This window comes from Perissodus microlepis, chromosome 13, assembly GCF_051167445.1.
Source record: "Perissodus microlepis isolate ML-2025 ecotype Zambia chromosome 13, ASM5116744v1, whole genome shotgun sequence".
Classification (NCBI taxonomy): Eukaryota; Metazoa; Chordata; class Actinopteri; order Cichliformes; family Cichlidae; genus Perissodus; species Perissodus microlepis.
The window spans coordinates 29171697-29197803 of record NC_140473.1 but is presented as its reverse complement, the minus strand read 5'-3'; the positions used below and the strand labels follow the sequence as shown (position 1 = coordinate 29197803).

General features: G+C 40.6%; 1 protein-coding gene across 5 annotated transcripts in view; it reads right to left on the bottom strand.

Moving 5' to 3' along the window:
• itsn1 (intersectin 1 (SH3 domain protein)) overlaps positions 1 to 25482 on the bottom strand; it is a 51209-nt gene extending 25727 nt beyond the window's left edge. For 3 of the 5 annotated variants that reach the window (XM_084948934.1, XM_084948931.1, XM_084948932.1), the window contains exons 1-18: positions 25315 to 25482; positions 12644 to 12703; positions 10810 to 10902; positions 9191 to 9254; positions 8841 to 9001; positions 8202 to 8387; positions 7878 to 7956; positions 7596 to 7696; positions 7427 to 7490; positions 7199 to 7336; positions 5367 to 5461; positions 4828 to 4967; positions 4474 to 4596; positions 4020 to 4169; positions 2740 to 2880; positions 2529 to 2616; positions 1854 to 1993; positions 166 to 249 (exon numbers count right to left, since the gene is read on the bottom strand). In XM_084948934.1, coding sequence (XP_084805060.1) covers positions 166 to 249; positions 1854 to 1993; positions 2529 to 2616; positions 2740 to 2880; positions 4020 to 4169; positions 4474 to 4596; positions 4828 to 4967; positions 5367 to 5461; positions 7199 to 7336; positions 7427 to 7490; positions 7596 to 7696; positions 7878 to 7956; positions 8202 to 8387; positions 8841 to 9001; positions 9191 to 9254; positions 10810 to 10902; positions 12644 to 12671 — 1875 coding nt within the window. In that variant the 5' untranslated portion in view covers positions 12672 to 12703; positions 25315 to 25482. The remainder of the gene's footprint in view (positions 1 to 165; positions 250 to 1853; positions 1994 to 2528; positions 2617 to 2739; positions 2881 to 4019; positions 4170 to 4473; positions 4597 to 4827; positions 4968 to 5366; positions 5462 to 7198; positions 7337 to 7426; positions 7491 to 7595; positions 7697 to 7877; positions 7957 to 8201; positions 8388 to 8840; positions 9002 to 9190; positions 9255 to 10809; positions 10903 to 12643; positions 12704 to 25314) is intronic. The other 2 variants (XM_084948933.1, XM_084948935.1) reach the window with 1 other exon arrangement.
• Between the last annotated feature and the right edge of the window lie 625 nt (positions 25483 to 26107).

Sequence of the window (26107 nt, the reverse complement as noted above, 5' to 3'; positions counted from 1 at the left end):
CTGATAATCTGCCAAATCAGGTCCAATCAAAATGCAGAACCCACTCCTTCTTCCAGATTTTGCCATTAATGGCTTAGTGTTAATTGCAGAATTTGATATTGTTTTATATTAGAGTATGTCCCAGCTGCAGTACCACCCCAGTCCAGCAGTGGCAGTGTGCTCTACCTGTCTCCCTCTCTGTTCCTCCTGAAGCTGGCGTCGCAGGGCATCTATCCTGGCACAGTGGTTGGCATAGAACTCACACAGAGACTGGCATGGGAAAGGGAGCAAAAGGCCAGTATAGGAAATAAAATAAAAGAGTAGAAAATATAGAAGGAAGGGTTTATTATGTGGAATAAACAAAGAGTAAAACAGGGAGAAAATGAATGCAAGAAATACAGGTGGAAGAAACGGGAACAAAATATAGACGAGGACAGCCAATAGAAGCAGAAAAGGCAGAAGGTGCATTGTGCCGGATGAGGCACAGCAGAGTGACAAGAGAAGATTTCAGGGAGAGGAAGTGGCGTAGAAAGGAAGGTGGAGGGAAGGATAGTCAAATATCGATTATGTCTCAGTGGCCCCTGCCTCTGTTTGCAAAGAATAACACCACTCAGAGACGGCTGCGTGTTCCTCTGCAGAGAAATGGTTACATACGCCGCTTATACATTTGCTCCTATGCTGCTAGGCTTTACCCAATCACTGCATCGTGGTTTTTACACTGAATCCAACTGAGAGTCAACTTTATTAGATTAGCTGCAAGAAAATCAGTTTACTGTGGTCTGTTTAGTCTCTGCTATCCTCCCTTTCTTCTCATTCTCCTCCTTGTTTAAGCAGACTGTTTCTCCCCTCTCTGACCTGTCTCGCTGTCCGGGGTAAATCCAGAGGAAATAAATAAGAAACGGGGACAAAAGGTGCTCTGGGACACGTAAACAGACTGCAGTGATCCAATTCCGGAGGAATAAAATCTTCATCTCTCTGTAGTAAACTGTGTGAAAGCTACGCGAAGCAGCTGGACTCAGTGTTCCTGCGTACACTCTCCAAAAACACGCCAATCAGCGTTAACACTGAAAACAACAGCAACATGAACACAAACAGAGCAGCAGTCAGGTATAAATAGAACATCAGTAAACATGGAAACTGTGACAAACCAAGCTGTGAGGATGTGGTTATGAGGGATGGACAGGACGTGATTTAGGGATTCAGTCAGAAAAACAGCTACTGTGTTAGAAATTACTTTGTTTGCATTTATCTGGACAGAAAACATGCAACTACTTCACATCTATGTTACAAGGAAATAAAATATGCTTCTCAGCACCAAAATTAGATTTTATTTACTCTTATAATCAACAGATTTAATAATGTTAGGTTCATTTAAAAAGAATAGACTGTTTTAACATAGAGATATATATAAGGTGAATTGGAAAAAGCACGTTAATATCCTCACACTTGTGTGAAAACACCAATGGAGGACAGCTTCCAAACAAAAATGAATAACAACAACAAGACAAATATCACAGTGTGCATCAAACGTCTCATTGTAACATAGTATTAGATTCATATCTGTTATTTTTATGCTTCTTTTTATGTTAAAGTCTTTAATTTATTAGGCAAACCACATAATACTGTGACCTGGCATTTCCTGGCTGGGTTTTTCCTGTGGGGTAATGACACGCGTGAGCACAACTGGTCTGCAAACACATTTCCTTTTAGTATATTTTATGCTAGAAAAAGTGAATCATGATATTAAAAAATGGTTAAAATGTCTTTTACGTTGTCTCTTTTGGGGATGCCAACATGTACACAGGAAAAACCCTGCCCAGTGTGTTTGTGGCTTTCCTGTCCTGCATAGTGTTGTTGATCATTTGTCTCTTTACCTTCAGCTGAGTGTTGAAAGCGTCTATTTCTAGCAGTTTGGCCCTCGTCTCTTTCTCCACAGCATCAAGCTGCTCTCTGAGCTGCTGTCTGCTCATCTCTTTCTGCTCGACAGCCTTCTGCAGGGACGACAGACTATCACCTAAGTACACACACACAGACAGCATGAGACAGCAGCAAGTTAATAAATCAAAGAGGTTTCCAAGCTACGCAGTAATTAGCAGAACAGACAGTTAACAAGGTAAAACGTATGCATTCCTAATCCCTTTTTAAAATTGTAATATCTGAAGCAAAATATTTACTTTGAACGTTTTTATCAGAAACAAAGTATGGCATCACAACCAAGGTTAAAACATTTACCTTAAACTAAAAACTAGATGCTAAAAAACATTTTAGTTAACTAAAATGAAGATAAAAGCGCCACCACTCAGTAGACCCACCTATGGTATCAGTTTCAAAATCCTACGTCGCGCCGTTATCGCATTCACAAACTACAAACTTCCATAAGCCTTTTGCGGCTGAGGGATAAAAACGCAACTGAAACAAGAAAGTCTCCTCTGGAAACTGAAACTAAACTGAATTAAAAAGTGGAAAAAAAAAGAAATTAAAAATCGTAGCAACGAAATTTCAGCTGTTCCACAACAACAACATGTGAGCTGAGTGTCTGCGGTACTCACGGTGCAGACTGTTCTGCTGAACCTGTTTCAGCTGCTCGTTCAGACTCTGCTTATCAGGAATGAGCCTCCCCAACCACTGCTGGGAGTCCTGCACGCAGCCAGAAAGACCAGCAGAAAGGGTTAACACGTACACAGTAATGAGCCGGTCGTCAGTGGGGTCAGAACTGTATTCATTTATTCAATAGCTGCTGGTTTTGTTTGCTTGGCACACCTGCAGCTGCTGTTGCAAAAGCGTGATTTCAGTGATGCGCATCTCTCGGGTCTGGTTCGTCTGCTCCACCTCTTTCCTCTGATTCGACAGACGAAACCGAACATCCTTCAGTTTACCCTCCAACTGGCTCTTCTTGTCATTCTGGAGGAACAACAGACAGAATAGATCACATTTAATCCTTAAAAACAGTGAAATCCAAACTCGAGTCATGTTGATGGAAGATAAAATCTTTAATTGAGCTTTTTCTGTTGTGGAAATAGAAAAAAGGTCTGGATTAGCTGCTCTATTGTGGACTAATCAGTGTGGATTCATGTTTGACCCCACGTTTCAGCCACTTTTCACAGATTTATTTTCATCTTCTATTCATTACTTGCTGAGTTTGATTCTTCATCAGAAGAGACCCTTTAGCCTCATGAAAAACACACCTCCACTTTACCAAATATCTTCTCAGGGCAGAAGAATGAGGTGACACTTAATCTTAATCCCGTAGCTTTATTAGCAGTGATTAGTTTGATTTAATGAAAACATCAGTTCATAAATGCTGACGTTTCCATCTTTTTCTTCCAAATTAGAACACTGAAAGGAAAAAAGTAGAATCACAACTTTCTATTGTCACATTATCATTTCATATTACCCAACAGCTGTGTCTGACCTACTGACACTAACAGTCTGACAAAGAGGCAGGACAGTGATCAACCAGCAGCAGTCTGATGGTTTTGTGCAACGACGATTCTGAGAGTCAGTTACTAGTCAGTTACTTACTATAGATGGCAGACAGTTGGTGTCGTAAGCCACCGCCTCTGTTCAAAGATGGCCGTTCACAGTGGACATAGATGCTTCTATGAACAGAGGTGGTGGCACCAACTGTCTGCCATCTATAATCCAGTTTTGAGTTCCCTTCCCAGACGCCTTAACGCCCACTCACACCCTGGGCCATCTGACCTCAGGAAATCACATGATAGGGTGGGGCCAGGTTTCACAATGAGCCCACCAGAAACCCTGGCTGATTGTGACCCACACCCGCTTTCACACCTTGGCTCATGTGATTAGGTAGAGGATCATCAGGGGGTCCCTTTGTCCCTCTTTGGGGGGAAACTCCCACTGGGTTTAAATCTGGGACTCTCCACCATTTGACCTTAGAACTGAAGAAGCTTCTCGAATGAGAGGTGAAACGTCTTCAAGCAAGTTAAAGTCCAGACGCTTTTCTTTCCAAGCTCCTTAGACTACGATGACCTGGATGACTGAGAACCTTCACAGACATATTGAGTATTTTTGATTACCAGAGCCTCCAGCTCAAACTCCAGCGTCTTCTTCCTGGCTTTGAGCAGAACTATGCTCTCCTGCTCTCGGTTTCTCTGAGTCAGAAGCTCCTGCCGCCGCTGACGCTCCCACTCCAGCTGACGCTGGCGCTCTAACTCTCTCTTAGCGGCCTGCCACACAGACACAGAAAGTTCTGTTTACGCTCAGGACGCAGTTTTATAAAGAAACTGCACAACAACACAAAAGACTGGAGGTTAAACATTATATACATATAGTACATCATACACTTGATTACACATGACTAGTTATCTGGTGCAGCAGTGTGAATCAGGCTCTTTACTGTGAGTGATTTAAAGGGGGGGGTTGGTGTGCGCTTGTCTGCAGCACTAATTACAAGTTTGCAGCAGTTATGCTTCAGCCCAGCTTTGGCTCTTTAATTAAAATGCAGATGTTCTCTCTGTCTCTCTATCATACCTCTCTCCTCTCTATCTCTTTGCGCCTCTCTTCTTCTCGCTGCCTCTCCAGCTCTCTCTGCTTCTCCAGCTGTTTTTCTAGTTCCTGTTGCCGTCTCCTCTCGTGCTCCAGACGCTCACGCTCCTGAAGCACAAACGTAGAGAAATGAGCTGGCAGAACAAACAAACCGGTATTTGTCACGCGTCACCCCGATGGGTTTCCGTATCCTCCAAGTTTCAAGAGTTGAATTAAATAATTTACTGACGCAGGAGATTGTAGCCAGAACTGCGAAAGCGCTGTTTATTTTACGGCCTCATAAAGAAGCCTTAAACCATGAGCAAATCAAATGTGGAGTGCACAGTGAAAAGAGCAAACCTTTCTCTCCTGCTCCTCCCTCTCCAGGGCAGCCAGCCTCTCCTGCTCTTTCCTCTGCTGCTCCTGCAGGGCCTGACGTCTTTTCTCCAACTCCAGATTCCCTCGCTCAAAGTTTTCCCTCTTCTTATCCTCAAATGTCACTGCAGGGAGACAAAGAGGACATTTATAAAGTGGGCTATGATAGATGGTTTGTAAATTATTTAATTGAAACTGCTAGAACCGTTTTAGATGAGAGGAAGAAGCTTGAAAACAGAGCCGACTACACAAGCACGGTTAGGTTCTGTCAGCATAATGAACACTGGTATGGAAGTGGCTGATGGCCACAAAAGGCCAAAAAGAAAAACAAAGGGATGTTTATGTAAATGCTTTTGAATTTAAACACAGATGTTGCATTATATTAGTTTATTACAAAATTACTGAAGGTTGCAGAAGCCAAATTAAGTCAATGATGTCTAAACGTCAGTAGCAGCTCAGGGTGAATCTAATTCCACTTTGACCAGTAATAAAACAGCGTGTACTCGCTGGTTAGGACGAATCACCTGGTAATTTCTTCTCTTGGCTGCTCTCCGTTTCCTCCTCCATCTCCTCCTGAACGCTTTTCTGGTCTGACTGAACGCTGTCGCTGCGCACACGCCTTTCACACACAGGGACGAACAACGACCGATCAGATCTTTCAACCTTTATCATTTAAAATAAGCAATGCCGCACAAAACAATAATCGAGTATTGCATCTTTGCATTTAGCATGTAACAAGTGGTCAGCTGTAGGGGCACTGAAGGAAAAGAACTATTAAAGATCGAGGGGGAAATGTCAGAAACAAATATAAAATGTTTTAATTAAAGTCATAAATTTCAGAGTAATAAAAACCAAACCTGCAAGACATTTTTTTTCTAGTGCAGGGATTGCAACACTTCACTTTGTAATGCTGAATCAGAATAAAACTCACATATTTGATCACCTGACATCATTAACTCCAAAGAAACCTTTTTGAAAATGAGAGTAAAGTTAATACTGACTGTCTATTTTTACTATTATGTGGTTATTATATGATTGTAAGGTCCCTGCACACAGACTCCAGCTGCACACAGAGACCAGTGTGGTTAGTTCAGGTCGAAGGAAAACTCATCGTCTGCCTTAATGACATGACTGGAGAGAGGTGGTGCTGGTGTTTCTTATGAGCTCATATGTGTGTAACAGTCTCATCAAGAAGTAATTGTTAAATACCAGTGCAGATTAGTATGACCACTAGGGGTGCAACGATACTCGTATCGATATTGAACCGTTCGATACTGTGCTTTCGGTTCGGTGCGCATATGTATCGAACAATACAAAATTTTTAATTTATTTTATCAACTTTCCTTCTGTCGATGCTGTCTGTGTTGAGCGCTCAGTGGATCTGCGCTCGACAGTGCAGCCTAGGCAGAGTAGTCGAACGCAGATTCACTGAGCTAGCGAGACAGAAGTTAAGCTCTCCTTGCAACATGGCAAATTGAACTTCCCCCACCCTCATTCAGATCTGGCGTTTGGAGCTATTTTGGTCTTCATGTGACGTATGACCCTGAAGTAAAACAGTATGTTGGATGTGCCACGCAATGCTCAATTACATGGGTGGGAACTAGTGTGTTAGCGCAGTTTGCTCGTTAACGTGTTGGCCGTCCAGCCCCACGCACGGGGCGATCCGCGGTAGCTCGTTAACGGAGATTTGCCGTGTTGTGGCGTTAACGTCATTTTAACGAGATTTACGCTGACAGCACTAGTGGGAACACAACGAATATGACTGCACATTTACTCCGACATCATCCTAGTGCAAAGACAAGTGGAAGCAGACAAAAACAACAAGCACGCATGCTACAAACTTTACCCGAGTCATTTAGACAGCTGTTAGCACAGGATTCTCCTTATGGGGACCTGATATGTTTAATATGCTGCTGAGAGTATAGCCCAGAAGAAGCGTATAGTATAGCTTTTATTTTGGAAAGAGACATTTCTCTGTAATAAACTCTCTTTTCCAAAGATGAGGGATTTCTCGATCAGATATATTTATTATTTTTATTACTTTGTTGTTTCAGCAACATTAAATTTAAAAACTGTACTTTTGAGTTAAAATATATATTTATAATTTTAATAAATGACAAATTAAAAAGGCATGAACATTTTTTTTTGTATCGAAAAAATATCGAACTGTGACACCAAAGTATCGAACCGAACCGTGAATTTTGTGTATCGTTGGACCCCTAATGACCACATGTAACCTCTGTGCTCAGTTCTAGCTTTTTTTTTATTTTAAATGTTTGGAGGTTGATTTTTTTGGTTCTTGTTTAAGTGACCAGCACATTGTCAGTAACATCCTCGTGTTTCGTTCAGCATTTACCTGAACGATGGTGGGAGGTATTCTGGAGGTAACACAGAGGGCAGCGGTAACCCTGACATAGCCATATCTATGAGGTGCATAGCCAAGATAAACTCCTCAGCTGTCAGCTTTCCATCCTGGTCAATATCTGAAAGACTCCTGAGGGGAAAAACATGAAAGGAAAAAGTCAGATTTAAAGGACTGCTGTTTTCTGTTCTGATATGGAGGGTTAAATTCAAGTGTACTCACCATATCGTGGCAAGCTGGGTCTGAGGAAGACTGGACTGCATCAGGATTGTGCGAGCCTGGGGACCTGAAACACAGACGCACATCAAATGTAGAGAAAGACACACACATTTACATGCAAACATAACAGAAACATGATGATAATCAACAGCATGTGAGTGTGTGTGAGTACCAGTGAGGTGTCCACTCATCATCTTGTCATGGGAGTTAAAAAGCTGTCTGTACTTCAGCCTGGAGGACTGAGGAACCGCCCAGTCAGCAGGGGGCTGAGCACTGGGAGGAGGACAACAGAGTAAAAAGCAAGAATGAGAAACCAATGAGATTTTATAATTAAAGAAAAAACTACATGCTACGAAGGACTATAGGTTCAAGTGCACAGCAGACTTTTACATGAATGTAACAGCTAAATTCACCAAGTTCAGAATGGTGCTAACATTTGGATTGCTTGACCTACCCAGCAGCATCAAAGGACGAGCCCTTCTGCAGCTTGGTACTGGCCCGATTAAACGAAGAGGACTTGTTGACAGAGGGAGCTGAGAGAGACAGAGAGGAGTGCATTTTAGGACTTGGTGAACTGCATGTGCTGTTGTGTAATTTTACTAAGAAGCCTCTAACTTAAAAACAAAATAGTGACCCGTGTCTTAGAAAAGCATTCATGGAGAGATAAGAGAGCGTGTGAATGTCTGAAATGTAAATACATTAAGCTTGTTATGTGTAAATACAAGCTTAGCGATGGAACGCATCACAAAGATGTGACGGCGATGCTCTCCACTGTTACCTGGGTGGGAGAAGCCTGAGATAGGCTGTATTATGCCCGTGGGAGGAGCTCCGTTGGCAATGGGCTGTGGGAGGGGTGGCGGCGCAGACGAGACGAGTGGGGGCGAAACCCCGACGGGAAGAGGAGGCAAGGGGAGCGGGGGCACGCCGGGCAGAGGAGTAGCGATGGGTGCCATGGGAGGCATGCCTGAGTTAAAAACAGAGCGAGAAGACAAGATGATCAGGCGCTGGTGTGCACACAACACATGCTGTCTGTACACACAGTGAAGGAGGCAGGACCATTATCACTATATATGAGTTAATTTAAAAGACAATTATTTATTATAAATTATCTGCAGTATTTTTAAGAAATGAAGATGCCCCATGAACTGTCCTGACTCCAATGATCTGATCCAACTGATTTTTCTTTGACACTTCTGAGCCCTCGTAATATCAAAGGTCCAGGAGATAAATTTGTGGCTGATCAAAACAGGTTTATATCAAATGAAAGGTCTCATTTTCAATCGGCTCATCTTGTAGAAGAGATTCATTTAGTTTCTTTATAAATTGAATAAATACAGTAACAGGTATTGCTGATTCTCAGAAAAACGGGATGGCGCTCACTTATTTTTCATGGAATTAGTTCAAGTGTCAGTCTTACCAAAACCAGTCTGTGGGGGTAAAGGTAGCGGGGGTTGTTTCATACTGGGAGGAAGCGATGGGGGCAGAGGGTGACCCTGTAGTTTCAGCTTGATGAGCTTCATTGCGATTGAGAACTCGTGGATATCCATTCGGCCATCGCTGTTCATGTCAGCCAGAGCCCTGCAGATTCACACAGAGCATGAGCGCTTTAAAAAATTAACGAGGGGTAAAATCTGACATGGATTAAAAACCACTGGTGCAAAAAAAAAAAAAAAAAAAATCTTAGACAATAGTCTGCAACTTCTTTGAAATGCTACTTTTAAAGGAGAGTAATACATGAGTTGACTAATTCCTGGCTATGTGACTCACCATATTTGGGCGAGGACGGGCGGGGGAAGCCCTGATTGGAGAAAAAAGTTCCTGGCCTGGTCACCTGACAGACAGACAGACAGAGTGTGAGATCACCACAGAGCCCAGAGAATCTAAATGTAAACGACCTCTGACCTTTATTACAATGTCAACTAAATCATAGCAGATAGTCAAACCTTATTGAAGTTTCTCTGAATCAATAAAACATAATCTATGATATGAAATGGCTTCCAACTTTTCATTCTTGAACTAAAGCAGCTTTACATGACTCACAGTCCAAAACGTTGTTGGTTTTTTTGGTTTTCTTTTTCTCTTAAACTGGGACTCAAATTCCCGTTTTCCAACCCTGGGGTAGGGTCTGGGAGATAAGCCAATCATTGGTGAGCTATGGCTGTTGTGCAGGTACACAAGCAGAAGCAGGGCAGGGATCAGCGGGGTGTGATTGACATGTAGATGCTAAACAATGCCAAAAGGTCAGATCAAGGGTCCTGCAGACAACAATGGTCCAACTCCAGGAGGTGAGAAACTGCCTCCTGACGTTACTCGATTACAAAAACAAATAGATTAGAAGCTCTAGATAAACAGTAACAGGTTTTGTAGGCAGTGTTTCCTTAGCATGTTAATTAACATGTTAATTAAGAAGCAACACAATGTGTAATAGTCAAACAACAGTGAGTCTGCCCCTTGATTCTTCATCTCCTCAGCTCATCCTCTGTCTGAAACAAGCTCTTTTCCTTCTCCCTTTAATGTTTCGGGTAAGCCTGGCACTTTGATCACTGTTCCCGAAAACTGACAGCAACTCAGCCATGTGACCGTTTTTTCTCATGCCTGACTCAGGAAAAAGAAATCATCGCATCAGCACTGGAAGAGAAGCAGAAGTCATTGAAACAGGAAACAGTTTTATTTTGTTGGTTGCAACAATCTCCGTCTGCCTCATCACAGGAGTCTGTGCGCCTGCACTCTTACATCATTAAAGTGCACACAGAGACCGACCCGCTTGAAAAACTTGTGCGTCCAGTCTGACCAAAGCAACAGTTGTGAAGTTGCTTTTGGCACATGCTACCTGTTCTTAAGTACAACATCAACTGCCTGTGAGTCAACTGTCTTCTGATTTGCTGCCCGTCACAAACAGCGTGGGAAGAGCACGTGGGGTGGAGCTCTTTCGGTCGCAGATATCCACTCTCACTGACTCACACAGAGAAAGGAGAAACAGCTGCCTGAGAGTGACCGTTTAAAGCAGTCTGAAGCCTGAATGAAGCTTTGCCTCATCATGTGTTACATTACAGTTAAAGTTTGTCTTTATTCTTCGAATAACAGCATTTAAGCAAATATCTGAACAGCTGTACTTGTGAGGCACATTGAGATTTTGAACTGGATGAATTTACTATTAAATTGCAGTCATGGCTCTAGTGGCTGTGATGATTTCCCCTAATGAAGTCCAGTTTTCTTTGATCCAACCACATTTCCCACAACGCACATCGAGCACTTAGGACATTTGACACCTGGACAGCAAGTTCCCCACAGAGCCAATAATAAAACAGGTGACACTGGCATTGTGCATGCCCCTATCACCCCTTACCCATGTACTGTATGTTTGTGTGAGAGCGAGAGAGTGTTACCTGTGATGAAACCCCCAGCAGTCGGAGAGAGGCTGTGAAACTGCTGGTCATGTTTGGCTCTCTCGTCCGCAGAGATCAGAAACACATCTGGACCTAACGCATCCATAAGAAACAACAAACACACACAGAGCCAGTTACAACCCCAGAGGTCGAGCCCAAGTCAGATACAGACAGGAAGAAAAGGGAGGCTTGAGAGGAATGCATTAGTCATGAGTCTCACTTCCTGTTATATAGCTCCTATAAGGGTTGGACAGAGTGCCAGCTCAGAGATGAATGGATGAGGAACTGAGTGCATAATTAACATGCGAATGCAACCAATTCATCAGCAGTTGACAGAAATAATGTGAGCTTCTCTCATCACTGAGTTTACTACTTAAAAAGCCATTTCTGCTTCACCAGCCCTCATGCTCTATCCTCAGCTATAAAGAGATGTTGTGATACAATGTGCTGGTGTTAACTGTGATACAGAAAATTATTTAACAAAGATAAGATAATCCAGTTCCAGCACAGTTACAGTGACAGGCGGTAACTTTGCAGTTTTGGTGGCTCTCTTCTCTTTACAGCCTTTCAGTTTCTGCCATTGTGCAGCCACAGCTTTTCTGAACACTTCACAGCTGACTAAAGTAAAGTGACCGCTGCTGATGGCATTCATGTTTCTACTGCTGAAGAACGTTACACGGTGCAGCAAACCCACGAAAATCCCACAGAGAGCCCCACAAGTGACAAAGCAATAATTCAAGGAAATTAAGAAAGAAGATAAAAGAAGGAACAGGGTGCAAAAGTTTTGTTATAACTATAAAAGACACCACACGATGAAAAAATGAATATCTCATGTATTTGCACACTACATATATATGGTGTGTATGCCCTTTTTTTAATACTATAAATTTAAAATACAAGAACAGGAATTTAAACTACACAATATCCATCTTTTCTTGCATAAATCCATATTTTCTGTCAATTGCACGACCTTTCTACCATTTGTCTTACTTCCATTTACTTGGAAGAGAAGGGAGTTAAATGTTTAGTGAGTCATTCTAGTTCATTGGAAAATGCAAGACAAATCACTGCTGACTGAAAGTCATTTCTCGGTAACTGTTGATAAAAATTATACTTGTTGGCTGTCTTTTGTGCTGGAAGCTTCTGCCACAACATTTCAACAGAAATACAACAATTATCCTGCTGGAAATGTGTTTTTAATTCTCTTCTATTTTTATTAAAGAAAAAACTGTACAAACATTCATTCAGCCTCAAATGCTTCTAGCTGCAGAGATTTATTTCCAGCATGTCCCTCTGATGACAAAAAGCAAGTTTGAGTGGCTGCTCTTCATTCAGTGCAATACGTTTTGGGTGACAGCTCACGGTCTATGGTCTGACAAATCTCAGTCTGTGTGCTTTTTAACTATTCGACTTAGTCTGCCTTTGCCTCCATCTCTTAGTTGTTGTGATGGGAGATCTGTCTCTTTGGCTACAATTTTAGAACAACTTGGTTGTTGTTTCTTTGACAGGAGCTACATCCACTCATAGCCACTCAGCTACAGTGCTCCCCAAAACTATATTAACAGAAAAGTAAAATTAATTGTTTTACTACTTTGTCTCATGGGCATAAAACAAATATATCTGAAAATATAAGAACAATGTAAGTATCTAAAGTAGCAACAATATCAGCTTTGCTGTACGGCTAACACACTATTTAGAGGGCATCATGTGAGAGACTTTATTCTACTTCAAAGATGTGGTTTGTCTGATGAACTCTTGATGTTGTCATTTAGCTTGACTGAGAGAAAACGTTCACTATACCTCTTTGTTAAGTCAGCCACATGTAATTACTGACCTGTGAACGTGGTTGGGAACTGTGCCATGGTTCGCTCAGTCTTCTGCAGCTACACAACACCTGAAACAACACATTAAGAAAAACAGATGAAAGTTTTATCTGATCGAACCAACAAAACCTGTTCACCTCAACACTATTTCTCTAGTGAACCAGAAAAATGCTTTTATTTTGAAGGAGCCAGCCTCTGTGTGCGAGGTCAGCAACCCAGCAAGATGTTTAAAGGACAAAACAATGTCTGGTCAACAGCCAAAGGTGCTGACACAGTGGACAAACTCAGTGAGGGGGAAGCAATTTTCCAGTCCAGTCTGGAGCTCATTTTCCTCTCTGCTGTCTTTCTTTTGGGTCTCCATCCCAGTGATCCTTACACGCTTACACTTACTAACTTTTAAAGAAATTTATCTGGATGTTTTCAAATGTTATGTTCAAAAAAAAAAACTCCAGTTGTCATCTGTTCAGACTGCATCCAGTCAGAGCACATTAGCTATGCTTGTGCATGTCAACAGGGCAGCAAACTTCTCTTCATGCAGAGCAGGCTGAGCCGTAGCGCAGTCACTTGTTTTCAGGACCACTTTGCTTCACCAGGGCTTCCGCGCATTTTAACAAGAACAGTTTTTAGAACATAATGCATGCAATTAAAACCTAGTTCACCTTCAAAAAAACATAGAAGAGATTCATTGGTTTTATAAGACTAATCTACAGCTATCCTCCAGAGCTCCTCTGCTTCTAATGTCTTAAATGTAAAAGGCGTCTGGAGGTTGTTTAGTGGAGTTGCTGGAGTTAATGTTAGAGCAGAGTGGGGTGCCAGACTTTGGTGATAGTCCAGATCTGACTACACAATAATACTGAGCAATGACCCACACATAAAAATACCATCCATGGTAGTGTCTTGGTAGGTACGTTGCAGACTCACACCCACATGTTACAGCTGTGTATCGTCACAAGAAGTTAGTGTCAAAAATGTGTGAAAAAAACAGTAACGTTGGCCACTCATGTTCACAGTGTTGATCCTTTATTCTGCCTCTGATAAACAAGAAGACAGAAGTCATAATAGACAAAGAACGTCTTTGTAGTGAAGCAAAACAAGTTAATAAGAAAACTCTCAACTGAAGCCACTGTCTGTGCTTCTCATCAACGCTTTCTGAATATTAAATGTTTTCCTTGTTTTTTCCTGGACTTTATCCTCTTGTGTTCAAGCTGACCTTTCTACCAATCAGCACCCTGCACACGGCAGAGTACAGACTTTTGGCTTTTAGAGGATTTCACCCAAGCATATTTCCCACAGATAACACTTGACTCATATTGGCCAGTGACAGTTGCTCAGGTATATTCTGTGATTTCAGTTAATTTCTCCATCCGTCTAATATGATGACATGATTGATTTACTAATGGAAAATCCCCTCACTCTCATTATGCACTGTAAAAATGACACGAAATATCGAGCTTGGTTCAAATGCTGCAAATTTGTCCAGTGAAATTACGCAGTCAGTGTAAACGGCTCCATTAAAAATGAGAGGTCGGAGAAATATTTTTAATGACAGAAATATTTGCACAGATTTTACATGCCTGGTGTGAAAAGGCCTTTATTTTGAAAGTTCAGTCGCTGTAACTAGCTAGTTCTAGTCCATCTTGTGTTCCCCTGCAGGCAAGCAGACGGGGTTGTTTTTGTGGTAATCGGACAACTTACACATTCTGGTTACAGTCCCATAATCGCTCTCTCTGCAAATTCAGAAACCAATGCAAAAAGATACCCACATACTATAAATTGTGCATTAGCTGAAGGTGCTGCAATTATTTCTGAATAGTCTACACAAGCGGTCCCCAACCCCCGGGCCTCGGACCGGTACCAGTCCGTGAGTCGTTTGGTACCGGGCCGCGAGAGTTGAGGCTCAGGTGTGAAATGTATGGTTTTCAGGGTTTTTATCGGTCTTCAGCGTTATTTTGTTATCGTTTTTATCGTTAACTCGGTTTTCCTGAGTCTTTTCACGTGTGTTATTAATAAATCTTATTTTTTTCGGTACCGGTACTAGTTTTATTTTGTTGTATTTATCCGCGACACCTTAAAGGCCGGTCCGTGAAAATATTGTCAGGCATAAACCGGTCCGTGGCACAAAAAAGGTTGGGGACCGCTGGTCTAAACAGCTCGCATTAGTAGCTAATGGTTCCTTGTTGGTTTTATTATAGAACCAAGACACTTGAGAACTGTAACTTCATAAAAGCAATGTTAGCGTCAAATCTAAATAAATATTTTAAAGTCAGTATTTCTTACAGACAACACAGACAGAAAAGTTAGAAAAATAAATGTAACTTATATTTCCTCCAGCACTCTCATCTCTTACAACAGCTCATGTGTCTGCATTAGCAAAGGCGTGATAATCAGATCCAGACCTGCCTCCCACCCCCTGTATCACAGCTAGCAGACAGCCCACAATAACAATGTGACATACATTGCAACAGACAAGGACTTAGGACGGGTGGATGAGTATATGTATGTGTGGGTTGTTGACCCTTTTACTGTGCCCAAGCTTCACACACACAAGAAATTACCAAACAGTGAGGCCAAATTCTGTTTGAGAGTCCAAATCAAAAATGCAATTTTTCCATTTAGTCCCACAGGGATCGTGCCACGCATGATAGCTAGAGTTTATTACATTAAGTTCTCAGATGGCGACTCATTGGATTTCAATACAGCATAAGGACAGATGGAATTTAGTCTACAGTGCTCAAACAAATCATAAAACTCAACACAAAGATGGTTTTCCAAAATCGCTCTGATATTGCTGTATCAATAAGACTGCTAAACCCTTCAGTATGAATCTGTCCTTGGCCTATTGAAGGGCTTGCTGTGGAGTGTGTGTGCCCCACTATCATCAGAGTGGGAGGACAAAGTAACCAACTTAAGTAGGTCAGAGGAACAAAGCCCACTCCACACACACGCATGCACACACGCACACACACGCATGCACGCACACACATGTGGCTCAATATTACACGAAAGAATATTGAAGCAGCTGAGCGCCTGCAAACATTTTTGCCTAGTTTAAACAACACACAGGGAGAAGTGATTAAACTTCTAGTCATCTACAGAAAAATGATAGCAAAACACAACAGTTTAGAGGTGATGCTCAACAGATGGTGCCATTTACAAAGAATGGAAACAGTAGCAGAAAGTGTAGGGCCTATAAACTGCTGAATTATTTTTACCTTCCAGCATCTCAAAATCTAGTGAATGAAAAGTCAAGTTGCATAAAGTCCTCACCACAGATTAAGCTGCTTGTGAAACAAACTGACGTTTGTATACAAGAACCAGTTATACACAAAACCCAAGTAAGAACAAGAGGATCACACCCATCGTGACACTGGAGGAAAAAATAATAATAGCGCTGTCCAAACATTCGTACTCATCATGAACTTAGAAGAAGCTTGAATAGTTGTGACAGATTAAGGACAGCTATCACTCGACTCAGTAGGCATCTTAGAGGTGTGCCTTATTTTTATTCTTATTTATCTTTATTGCATTGTAATTTAATAAACTGATAACAGCATAGTGAGTGAAGAAAAGCACTCGCTGGGCACACCTGAAATATCAGAACAAACAGTCACATGTCAACGTCGCTCTAAAATATTTGAGATTCTCAACAAAAACAAGAAATTAAACATAGGTAAATTATTACTTGTTGGTGAACACCTCTGACATACTGTAAGACATTTCAATCAGCTGATTGTCAGCAAGCGTTCCCTCTATGTACATGTAGATGTTTGCACATGCACAGAACAAATCTGGTTTTGGTATTTATGATTCAAACAACTTGCCCAGATGTAGAAATATTTTTAAGACACCACATGCAGCATGTTTTTATTAAAGGTCGGAGTGATTAATTATTTCATTGCAATTTGAAACACATTTTTTAAAACAATTTTGGGCATTTTCCTGCCAAACCTCAACTCTGTCATGTCGTGGGTAAGATGCTAAAAGAGAAATATCGAATGCCAAAGATAACTATAGATCAAAGAACAGCTCCCAGTGAAAAGCCAAAGTCCATCACCAGTCTGACCTTTCAGAATAAAATAAAAGATCATATCAGGATAAAGATATTTGTGCCTTCAGTCCTGAGCTAAAGCTGCAGGATGTTAAGGCAAACATATGGAGATGACATCAAATTCAAATAAATGCATCAGGAGACACATATTCAACGGCAAAGGCTCCTGATATGATCTTTAGGCCAGATCCCCCAGCTTACTTTATTCATCAGCACACACAGCCTGAGTGTGACCTTGCCTTTGCAGAACTGTACGACAAAAACAGGCACAAATCTTTCTGAAACAATAGCAAGTACTGAACAGAAATTAATTTGAAGCCCTTTGTTGCATCGAATCTTTTGTCATATTTATCATGTGCAGTTAAGGGTTTAATGCTCTGTTTACCCCGTATATATGCACTGTAATTGTGGGATTAGTCTCCATAATTAGAGCACTGGGATGTAACTGGAGTCTGTTATCATGGCTTGTGGCAGATGACTGTTTAAGCCCCTCTGTCCCCCCCCCCCCTCTCTCACACACACACACACACACACACACACACACACACACTAAAGGCTTCTGGTTGTCCCTCCCCCTCATTTTCCTGCTGAAGCTCCTGCATTACTAATGCTCCATCCACTCCAATATTCTTATGACTGTGGACATCCTCTGAACTGTACTGTGCCTCGCAGAAAAAAATGCTGCAATCTATGCTTATAGTTTCCAATTCCCCTCAAGCGCCATTTCTACTTCTGTCTTAAAGTGAACATGTTGCTCTTAATCAGAGAAGTGAAAAAGCACCTTATGAACACAGCAGTTAAAAGAACTCCTGTCACTGCATTCAGCACAGAGAAAATGAAATGAGTAAATGTGATGTTCACTCACAGTATAAACATGGAGATAACACATAATGAATGTCAGTTTTTTAAACATTTACTCTATGATCACTCACATCATGCTGGATCAAATTAGACAACAGATTGCTCCACCTGTGATTGCAAACATTGTCAACACAATCTTCTCAATCAGCTCTCCTGTTTTACTTGTTGGTCTAACATGTGTCCACTTATGTCAACTAATCAGGGTAACGCAGATCATTTGTTACCATTTTATATCGGTGCTCTTTGATACACCATTTTTAAACTTTTGGTGGGTCAAAAATTCATGTGACAGGAAACACATAAATGTCACATTGTGGAAATGTCACCTGTTATTGGCAAGGCCCTGTTATTCACCCGATACTGTTGCGTCACTAATCAAGAGATTATTATTATAATAATAATCACAATTATAATCATAATTATTACTATTATCATCAAGTAGAATGTGAAGTTGTCCTTGTTTTCTCCAGTTAACATCACAGTACAATGTGATGCATTAGAAAACAGACTTCTTGTAGTTGAAAATCGAGGTTTGGAGCACGACTACCTAGAACTGGGCGATAGAACGATAACGATATGTATTGCAAAATAACTTTTTCTCGATAGAAAAATTAAACTATTGCGATAGGCCTCATCTCTCTTGTCCTCTTAAAAAAAAAACCAAAAAAAAAACCAGCCAATCCAAATTAAGTAGCGCAGAGCCGAACCAATCACAGCCGCAGCGTCACGTCACGTGACTTGTTACGTACAGCACAAGTGCCAAGCCGCACATGTGTATTTGTTTGGGAAGCAGCCAGCCACCGTGCCGCCCGGTAATGGAGGAAATGAGTGTGCCGACTGGAGAAAAATCAACCGAGAGCGTGACCGAAGGTTACCGAAGAGAAAACAGATGATGGTTCCAATGCCAGAGAGATTGTCGAACGGAAGAGCCATAGAAGTTCCGTAGTGTGAAGGTATTTCGGCTGTTTCAAGTCTGACAAAAAACAGAGTAGCGCGCACTGTAAATTGTGCCGAAAGCAAGTCTGGAAATACAATAAAGCGGTGCAGCTCAATCTGTGACTGGAAGCGCTAATTCGTCATTCGGCTTTTGTCAGACTAAAGTAACTGTTAAAACTGTTTGAAAAGCTAAGCTATACAACAAGGAGAGATTGAAAATTTCCTTTTAGTTCTCAGTTTATTTGATATTGACAAAAGTTAGTCAATTTTGTCTGATCTTCTGTAAAACAAACTAAAATTTATTTTTAGAATTAATATTTTGTTTCTAAGTGGAATTGACAATTTAGTAGCCTGTTTTGTTTGTTCTATTTTGAAACTTAAACGCTGTAGCGGCTGCCTTTTGTGTAGTTTGCAATATTTGCCTTTATTTATCTGAAAAAGTCTCATGTTCCTTAAGTACATCTACCCTGTTGAACTTATTATGGGAAATAAATATTTAAATCAAAACAAGCTGCTGATTATTTCACATTTTACTTGTGAGCAACGGCACATTTAAATCTTACAAATATAGTTATTTGGCTTATATCGTGATATATATCGTTATCACCTGAAATGAAAAAAACATATCGTGATATGAAAAAATCTTATATCGCCCAGCTCTACGACTACCCACGTAACAGCGCCGCTATACTCGACGCTTTGTTTGTGTCCTGGGCTGATTTTGATGTCATTGCGCCACAATCTTCGCGCACCTCTCTAAGTAGTTTTCAAGGAAAAAACAACTTACCCACATTAATAATTAATATTTTCCTATAATTTAAAAAAAATAAAAACTCAGCTAATTACTAAACTGTAAAGAAAAGGACAAGCACATAAGAAGGAGAAGCAGAAGACCATTGAATGACAGAACTAAACCCTGATCTTAAGAACATTCATTTGTTATTTTGTTGTTGCATCCTGTCAGATGGCTTAACAGTGACAGTGTTGATATTAATAACTGCAGGCTCCTTGCATGAGCGCTCACACGCGACATACTCCCCCCACATATAAATAACATGTGCATTTTATCAAACACACACCAAGTCCAACCCCCTCCTTCCTCCTCTTCTCACTCACACGTGAAAGACACACCCGCTCTGAACACACCCTGTGACACTGACCCCAAGCTCTGCATCCGTCTCCAACACGCTCTACCACATTTTTTATCACGATGATGTCAAGTGCTGAGGCCTGATAGGTGGCAGTACCCACACCCACCCAGCACAAACACAAGATTACCAGAGCAGTGTCTCCATCAGCTCCTCGTGCATCTCCCCCAGGCTTCACATCCCACTGAACGTTAGTACCAGGGGCACAGCACAGACAGGTGAGCCCTATACATAAACTGTCTCTGTGGGCAACCCCACCTTCTACATCTACATCTCTTCAGCATCTCTGGACATTTTTCCCCATTCCACGTTTTAAAAAAACATCTAGGATACATCATAGGTTTGCACATTTATAAATTCACTTTTCAACATGACATAGTCTAGAACTACTACTCTATAGTTCTGAGCTTTGCTTTGACTATCAACCAGAAATGTATTTTTTTGTTTAAGTGTTTATTATTTATTTATATTTATGCAGTCTTACTTCTGTAACACTTTTTTAAAAACACAATTTCAACACTCGTTTCCTCTTTCACATCATCTTCTCACCATCTGCTCCACAGACAGTCCTCTACAAGAATGAAGCACACACACGATTGACATTAGCCTCCCAACCTGCTTACAGCCTCGTATTGTGGTCAACCTGTTTGGTGCCAAGGACCAACTGAGGTTAAACTAGATCATTAAGTCTTGACGTAAGATTATTTAATAATGTAATTATCTTGATAATTGTGTAACTCTGTAAATACAGTATGCTGGTTGAACGGGCCTAAAAGCACTATGTTAAAATGCATTAGATTCTATAATGCGTTTCATTGATTAGAACTAGGAAAAGTTCAATAAATGCATCCACAGACATTTAAGCAACTACCTACAAACCATTTTTTAACCTCAAGAACCAGCATCGTTGAAATATTTTGCAATATTTTATCAGCCTGAAACACAATGGCCCTGCTTACCTCATCGCACACTTTTGGTTAGGAACCGCTGATACAATAAAGAATAATGCTGGTTGATTTTAGTGCTGCCCAGCTTCAGTTGAAACTGTTATCAATATGCTGACTGCTTTGAATAATTTTAGTTGCCACTATATGAGCTCAGCTTGTGCCACATTATCTGGAGGGGGACCTGCTGCTGCTTCACTCTGGCTGTTGTGCTGGGTAAATTTAATAGGTACAGGGTCGCATCTGACATCTATCGGTCTCCTGCAACTGCTCTTAGCTAAACCATTCTTGACCTGTTAGTTCTACTCTGTGTCTGTTTCTGTGGGTGTATTTCTTAAGAGTGGACTTCCCTCTTTTCTTTTTTAAAAACCTGAATTTTACTGTCTTAAGGAAACAGAAATCAGAATACATCAGCTGTGCTGTGAAGCCAGACTGACTCCATTATTTTTAAGTTGTGAAAGTGGAATCAGAGGACCACCATTCCCCATTTTTTGGAATTGAAGTTTATCCACCCGCTGGATTTATTTAGGCAATTTAATCATGGCACTAACAAGAAAAAAATATTCAAACCAAAAACATTTCATTTCTTGAAAGGCCCCTCCTGCTACCAGGGTCCTGGATAACATGTCTTGTCTTCTCCCTGATTAGTAATGCTGCAAAAACTTTAAAATCTGAAGGCAAGACCAACTTCATCAGTGGTACAGCAAGTAAAAAGGAAATACAAAACTATTCTCACCATGTAGCTTCTTAAATTCTGAGTAGATTTGGAGCCTCACAATTTTGCCTCACTCAAGCTGCTCAAACACTTTTTATCCTGAGATTACTGTTAGTGCTGATTACCTGTTATTCTTGAAATGTGAAATAAAATCTCGTTAAACAATGATTACAAAGCAAGTGATGAACAATTGCGTCATTTGTCCTGTATGTCCATACTGTACATCCTGTATTGTTGTGAATAAACATGTAATAAGGCAATATCAGTGGCAACACCCATTACGATGGCTGTGCAGGAGCTTTGAGCTCAAGCTGAAATTCTGACCCTGATACCAAGGTTGGAAATCTTATTTAGCACAAAACTGAGAAATTCCCATGTTACAGCAACCAAAGCAGTAAACAAAGCAGCGAAGGTAGTGAAATGAGAGAATAGAGCTGTGTTGAGTTGCAGTTGCAGTATATACTTCCTATATCTGTCCTTCTTACACTGTTAACCGTCTTATCAGGTTAGCCAATGGTATTCTTTGTCATACGGTATGGCAGTATGACTATACGGTGTTTCATCACTGATACATGCATGTACACAGATAAGAGAAAACTCCCAGGCCTCTGGTAGAAGATCAAGTTTACCAAGATAAGCAGATTTGTTAAATGTTGAGTTGGGCTCCAGGTTATGGTTTTCATATAATAGAATGCAGATTAACCACCTAATCTATCTTAAAACTTTGTCCTTGTTTGTGCACTATACTGTATTTTTTTACCCTCTAAAGGTCCTGCAATTAAAAAAGAGTAAATAAAATAAAACAACCAACCCTGTTGAATGGAGCTCTGGGACACACTGGAACAAACTGTTATGCGATGCTGAGATTGATGTTTGGTTAATTAAAAAATCTGCAGTATTTTTGATGCATTGATGTCTCCGCCTCACCACCTTTTGAACTCTCGCAGCCCCGTAAAAATCCCACTTCCACTTTCACACCTCACTGTTGGGATGTTGTCTTCGCTGTAGTCTTCACCAGGTTCACGCCGAACATGCTAGATGACATCTAATGCTATCCATTGTTTGTCACACTTTCTAAGAAGTCACAGAAACTCTCCTTTGCCACATATCACTCATATATATCAACATATCACTCATATATATCAACATATCACTCATATATATCAACATATCACTCATATATATCAACATATCACTCATATATATCAACATATCACTCATATATATCAACATATCACTCATTTGTCGGTCTGTTTGTCACAGCCAGATTGTGCACTCACAATCACTTTTTTCAGTTCATCATTTAGAGTCACAATGAAGACACAGAGATAACTAAGAAAAGTCTGTTGTTTCTGAGTCATTTTTATAACCCTTCATGTAGTTAGGTTTATAGGAAACCACAGGTGTGGTATTTTAGTGACCACAGACATATTCACCTTTGTTGCACTGAGCTTCTACTTTTTCGCTTTATTAGACAACCGTACTGGTTCACCAATTACCACAATAGTTCACGTTCTTTCCATACAATAAATAGAATAGAATAGAATAGAATAGAAAACTTTATTTGTCAATTCCTTCAAATGTACTTGCCATACAAAGGAATTGAAATTACGTTTCACACTGTCCCATGCGTAGACATTGACAACAATAAAGTGCAGATGCACAACAAAAAACAGCCCTAACAATAAGGTAATATTGAATAGGGACCTAAAAATAAATAAAATAAAGTGTTCCAACAGTGTTCTCTGGAAAATAGTATACTAGTCTACTATATAATAATATAAATAATGCTAAAAGAAATACTAAAAATATGTAGCAGCAGGTGTGTGCAATTGCAATGCAGAGGTAGTTGTTTCAAAAATACACTGTTGTGAGCACTGTTTGTGACTGTTTCAAGCCCTGCCTTCTATCTGCAGGAGAAGTCTGGGCTGTATGATATCATATATACATAAAGCACATTTTACAAAGAAATATAAAAAAGGCCCTCCTCTGTGGCAGTTGGGAGATATCTTGGCCAATCTGGTGCAGACAAAATAACCACTGGCAACACGAAGTGAGTGTATGATTTCTTAAAACAAACGACTGAATCCAGAACCAATCAGGGAAAATATATTGACAATGATTGACTTATGATAGGGATAGGGACTCTAAATACACTTAGAAACAATCAGAGCCTTCAATGTCTACTAGCAGTCCACCTTAGATTATCAATACCAATAAAGGAGCCCTCTGCATATGCCACTTTTAAGGCGTATCTCAAACAATGGTTTATCACAAACCAAGCATGTGATCATTTTAAACTCTTTTATTGTGTGATATGTTGTTTGTTTTGTTACATATCTTGGTGTTTTTCTTTATCACATAGTTTTATGTGACCTGAACAGTCACAACTGAGGCAAGTTAGCAGTTTTGCTAAACTCTGGCTTGTTAGATCTTCTTGCACTGATGTTCATTAACATGCACTGTCCCTGTTAAATAAACACAGACCTGCCTAAAGCCAAAGTCCAGCACAGACACAGAGAGAGCAGTTTTAAAAAGATGCAAAACAGATCCTCTCTAGGTATAAGGTTACTCTGGTGCATCGCTGCTCCTTTCTACATCTACCATCAGTCTCTGTTGTGAACTGATGGATTCCCTCGTAACTGCTGAAAGACTGTTAGCTAGCATTACACAGCATGCTATTCAGTGAGTGCATTTTTGTAAATGTACAGTAATTAGTGCATGTCATTATGTTTTGTTCTGCTGAGGAGAGTTAGCTGTGGATCACATTTTTTGTCTCATGTTAATTTTGTGTGTCAGGTTAACACAGGTCCCCTACCAGTAATGACCATTATTAAAATGCATTAGACAGACGTGAAACGCCACATCTGGCATTTTGTCTTTTTACAAGTATCACGTTATTGAATTTAAATCCTATTACCTGAACATTATCACTGATTTTAACACGCAGAAATTACAATCCCAAAAAAGTGTAATAGTGGATGCAGACCCAACAAGCACCAGCCATGAACTGAGTGAGAGTATAAAGCAGAAATACAACAACACGTCCCAGCAATGTCCAGTTAGGTTAGCAAAAAATAACGTGCTCAGATTTCTTCCTTCCATTCTTAGCCCACTTTCTTCCAGTTTTCATAACAACATCAAAGCAGTACTGGCTAGATTTTCTTTTCTTTTTTTTTTTTAATCAACTCGGGAATGAAACAAGCTCCAGTCCTCCCACCTTCACGACGGCCACTCAGCATCCACGTTACCATGGAAACCAGACGAGCCGATGGAGCCTAGTAAGCCCTGTCAATCAAAACGCTGATGTTACACCTTCTCTAATGCAGAGGGAGTGTGCTAAATTCTCTGGAAAACAGTAACAGGAAAGATTCGTTTGGCAATCCCTCCTCACTTCCTGCATCATCTCAGCTGGACTCGCCAAATGATGAAGTGTGTTGCTCAACATACACGCGATTTTAAGCCCTTTCAGAAAGATTATAAGGCACTCGGAGGGTTGTTTTGACTGGACACGCAGCTGTGGCTAAAATCCGGACTTATATCAGCAAAGGCTAGGCTTACTGAACAAACCTCCACCCTGAGAGCAGCTCTCTGACCTCGCACCGTCAGCACTGTCGTCTCATCATCTTACTCTCAGCCGATCCGGGTACTAACGACACTCCATATAAACACAAGGAACACGTTTGTGAAATTAAACGTTAGGTCGCAGGCAGGCAATGCAGATGCAGTGATTTAACATTAGCATGCAGGCTAACTATTAACAGTGGGTGGGTAGCATCGTCTTAACAGTTTCCTTACGCTCCGATCTTGTTTCAATAACTAATATCACGCATTTCCTTAAATTCTTGAACATCTCATCACATCACTTATGGAGGCTGATAGGAGTACATCCCACGCCGGTAAAAAAAATATCCATTTATTGCCTCTAAAGCTGTCAGTGCAGTTAGCGAGCAGGCTAACCAGTGATGAGCTAACGCCAGCCCGCTCAGGGACATTCTTTCACATCACCCATACTGCACTCGGCTCTTACCTCATAGTTCACTTTCCATCGTTGAATGCTGAATAAATTAGGCAGATGGGTGCTTATGTGACCACACAATGTGGTCTCTTCTCCCAAAATTTGCTGTTTTATCACTAAAACCCTTTCCGGTGAATCTCCCGTGGCTCTGGAATCCTGACCGACTGAGGGACAGCTGGAAAATGGGGTAACGCCACTGAGATATCGCGATATGTTCTCTCACGGTAAATTACATCGACGCAATCTCGCGAGAACGGTTTTCTTGTCCGGATCACAGGGATTCTCTGCGAAATAAACGGATTAGTAGCGCTCCTGTCGGCAGCTGTTAATTAGAAAATACATACATTCATACATTTTAAGAATAAATTAATAATAATTTTAAAAACTCTTAGCAATAATGTAAAATATATAATGAATCACATAGATAAATAAATACGACATGGCTAAGATTTCATCCTTGCAGGCAACACATACAGAAAACCAACACCAAAATAAAATAGCCTTATTAAGTAGAATAAAACCGAGCTACAAAACAAATACTACTATAGTAATATCACTCAAGTGGAAATTACTAAAAACATAATATTTTGACCCTTTGACAAAAAAATAGCTCATTGTTGTAAAATAAAGCAAAACTAGAACAGAATTGGTTTAATGTAGCAGAAAAATAAAATAAACTAAATAAATGCAGAAATTCATTCATTAAACTGAGTTTTTGCTAGTAATTCACTGGCTTTTGTTAAGGCATAAGGTTTTGTTAAAACAGTTTTAATTAGCGTACTGTTTTCCTTCTTCTTGTATTATT